This window comes from Haplochromis burtoni, unplaced genomic scaffold, assembly GCF_018398535.1.
Source record: "Haplochromis burtoni strain Fernald_Lab_line unplaced genomic scaffold, NCSU_Asbu1 Contig_4970, whole genome shotgun sequence".
NCBI lineage: Eukaryota > Metazoa > Chordata > Actinopteri > Cichliformes > Cichlidae > Haplochromis > Haplochromis burtoni.
The window spans coordinates 1-2,741 of NW_024587331.1; the positions used below are offsets into that span (position 1 = coordinate 1).

At 40.8% G+C, this 2,741-nt stretch overlaps 1 protein-coding gene across 1 annotated transcript; it reads right to left on the reverse strand.

Annotated features, from left to right (window-relative positions):
- Positions 1–6: 6 nt before the first annotated feature.
- Positions 7–2,034, reverse strand: LOC121814012 (E3 ubiquitin-protein ligase TRIM39-like). The gene has a single exon (XM_042218013.1). The coding sequence runs from the start codon at positions 2,017–2,019 to the stop codon at positions 832–834; it is 1,188 nt and encodes a 395-aa protein (XP_042073947.1). The 5' UTR covers positions 2,020–2,034; the 3' UTR covers positions 7–831.
- Between the last annotated feature and the right edge of the window lie 707 nt (positions 2,035–2,741).

A 2,741-nucleotide genomic window follows, 5' to 3' on the forward strand; every position in this document is an offset into this window, starting at 1 on the left:
ATAATTAACAAAAATGAATTATTCTTATTGGTTTTCTGTTCAGGCATGGAGGATTATTGGATAATATGTATACCTATATAACTATATACACTACATATTTATCTGCATTGAACATATATTCTGTAACTTACTCGTAGACTCTTCTTCACCATTATTTATTTAGGTGGTACAGTAACAGGGCCGTTAATGCCACTGAAAGTTCTCCTGAATAACTCGCTCTCCATCCCTCAATACTCACTCAGTCTCTTTCATGCACCACAACCAAAACAGTAACATTATGACAGAGATACTGAACACATCACGATAAAATCACCTTAAGGATAATTTTAATGCTATACAATCATACACAAAAACACTATAAACCCACACTGGGATATTTTATATACCGGTATGAGGATCACCATAGTATATGTATAATAAAAGATTATACTGACTGCCTGTTGTAAGATTTAATAGTTAGTATTTATGTGCGATGTTTGACCGTGTCTTGACCTATTATGATAAGCCAAAGCAAAGGGTTTCTGTCTGTCTCTGTGTTCCTTTGCTGCTTGTGCTAAAGGCTGTACACCCCAGGTGGTTTTGCTTTGTTCGCTTTCTGCTGTATGTATGTTCTTGCTGTTCATATGATGCAGTGAATAAACTCTGTTTCAAGAATTCTAATCTTCTCCAGAGAATCTTTCTGAGTGCATTGATTTTAATTGGATCTTAAAAGCAATCCCGCTCCAAAGCTGTGCAGTCTTGCAATTCATCACGATTATATTATTACAATTTGTCAGTGAGAGTACAAATACAACTTAATATGAGGAAACAACATTAGAAATGTAATCGTCCTCATTTCACCTGCTCCACTGACACTGACACTGTCAATGGCAACACCTTCACTTCTTCACGAGTGCGAATGTATGGAAACATCTTCTCAGTAAAAGTGTCTCTGAAGGTGTGAATGTGTTTGTTAGTATCAGGACCAGAGAACGACAATTTTCCACTGTTCCAGTTCAGATTCACTCTGATCCTCTGGAGCTTCTTTTGTACTACGAGAGCAGTGAGAGGAGCTGATGGTGAGTGTGCGTAGTATTTATCTTCACATAATTTTATCTTCCATAATCCAGCACATAACTCTTTCTTCTTCTCCACAGACTTTGCCAACACACCCAGTTCCCACCCTGTACTGTCTCCAACTTCGACATCCCAGCTGTGAGTCCCTGAGTTAAAGCCCTCAGAGCCCAGGACAGAGTAGAACAAATGAATCCTCTCTGGATTATCAGGAAGCTGCTTCCTCTCTCCTCCTCTCACACTGGTCAGATCTTCAGACAGGATGAGGTTTGGATGAACAGTGTTTGGGTCCAGGATGAGAGGAGTGTAGGAGACCATGTATTTCATGTTCTTCCAGATGTTGAAGGTCAGGTTGCCCAGGTGTTTGGCCTGGTCTATCAGAGCTCCTGAGGGCAGCTGTGGATCATCCAGCAGGGGGCAGCGCTGGACTCTTTCCACTGCAGCCTTGTAGTTGTGCAGGAATGAGACGTCTTCAGCTCTCAGCTCCTCCTCTGTGGCTCTGACTGTGTCTGAAAGAGCTGCTATCTCTCTGCTCAGAGCCTCCATCTTCTCCTTCATCATCCCACTCTTCTGCTCCTCTTCCTCCCTCAGTGCAGCCAGCCTGGCCTCCTCTTCCTCTGCTAGAAACTGGTGAAGCTTCTTAAACTGCTCCTTAATCTGCCTCTCTGTGTGTCGGGCCTGGACCTTAATGTGTTCTGCTGTTTGATCAAACTTCACTTGAACTTCTTCACAAACCTTTAACTTCTTCTTTAAGGGCTCCAGAGTTTCCTGAAGTTCCTTCTTGTGTTGTTGTGCAGGTTCATCGATGGGTCTGAATCTGTGCTTGGTGTGTTTTTCTGAGGCGCAGCAGATGTGACACACTGTCTGCTGATGGTCCAGACAGAAGAGTTTGAGTTTTTCAGAGTGCAGACTGCAGAGAGCCTCTGAAGCTCTCTGATCTCTGTCCTGGAAGAATGAGGAACACATAGTAATGTAAGTTCTTAACTTTGTGCACATTTTTTGTAGAATTTCTTTTAATTATTTATTGAATTGTTATATTCAAACATATTGCAGTGTCTACCATATATTACAAGGTAGACCCTGCAATAAAACAACAGAGAAAAAACCAACAATCATATGACCCCTTATGTGCAAGTGCTCATGTGCAACATTGGGATGGGAAAACTCCCTTCTAATAGAAAAAAAAAAAAACATCAGCAAAACCAGGCTCAGGGAAGGGTCCAATTCAATTTTTGTTCATATAGCACCAAATCACAACAGAAGTTGTCACAGGGCACTTTATATTTTAATTTAAACCATATAATACAGATAAAAACAATTATATGAACCCTCATAAACAGGACAAAAGACATGCTGTGGAAGAGAGCCAGAGATGAATAATCATAATTCAGTGCAGATAAATATATAAAGGAAGAAAGGTGTATTTACACAGTGTGAGGTGTTTATACACCTCAAAGATGAGAGACTCACAACATCATGAGAATGCCCCAGCAGCCTACACCTATTGCAGCACAATTGTCATGATACTGGGTCGTGTGACCCAGTGTTTGAGTTTTTATGTGTCTTTTGTATTCATTTGTGTTCTAGTTTAGCTCATCTACAGGGAGTGCAGAATTATTAGGCAAATGAGTATTTTGTCCACATCATCCTCTTCATGCATGTTGTCTTACTCCAAGCTGTATAGGCTC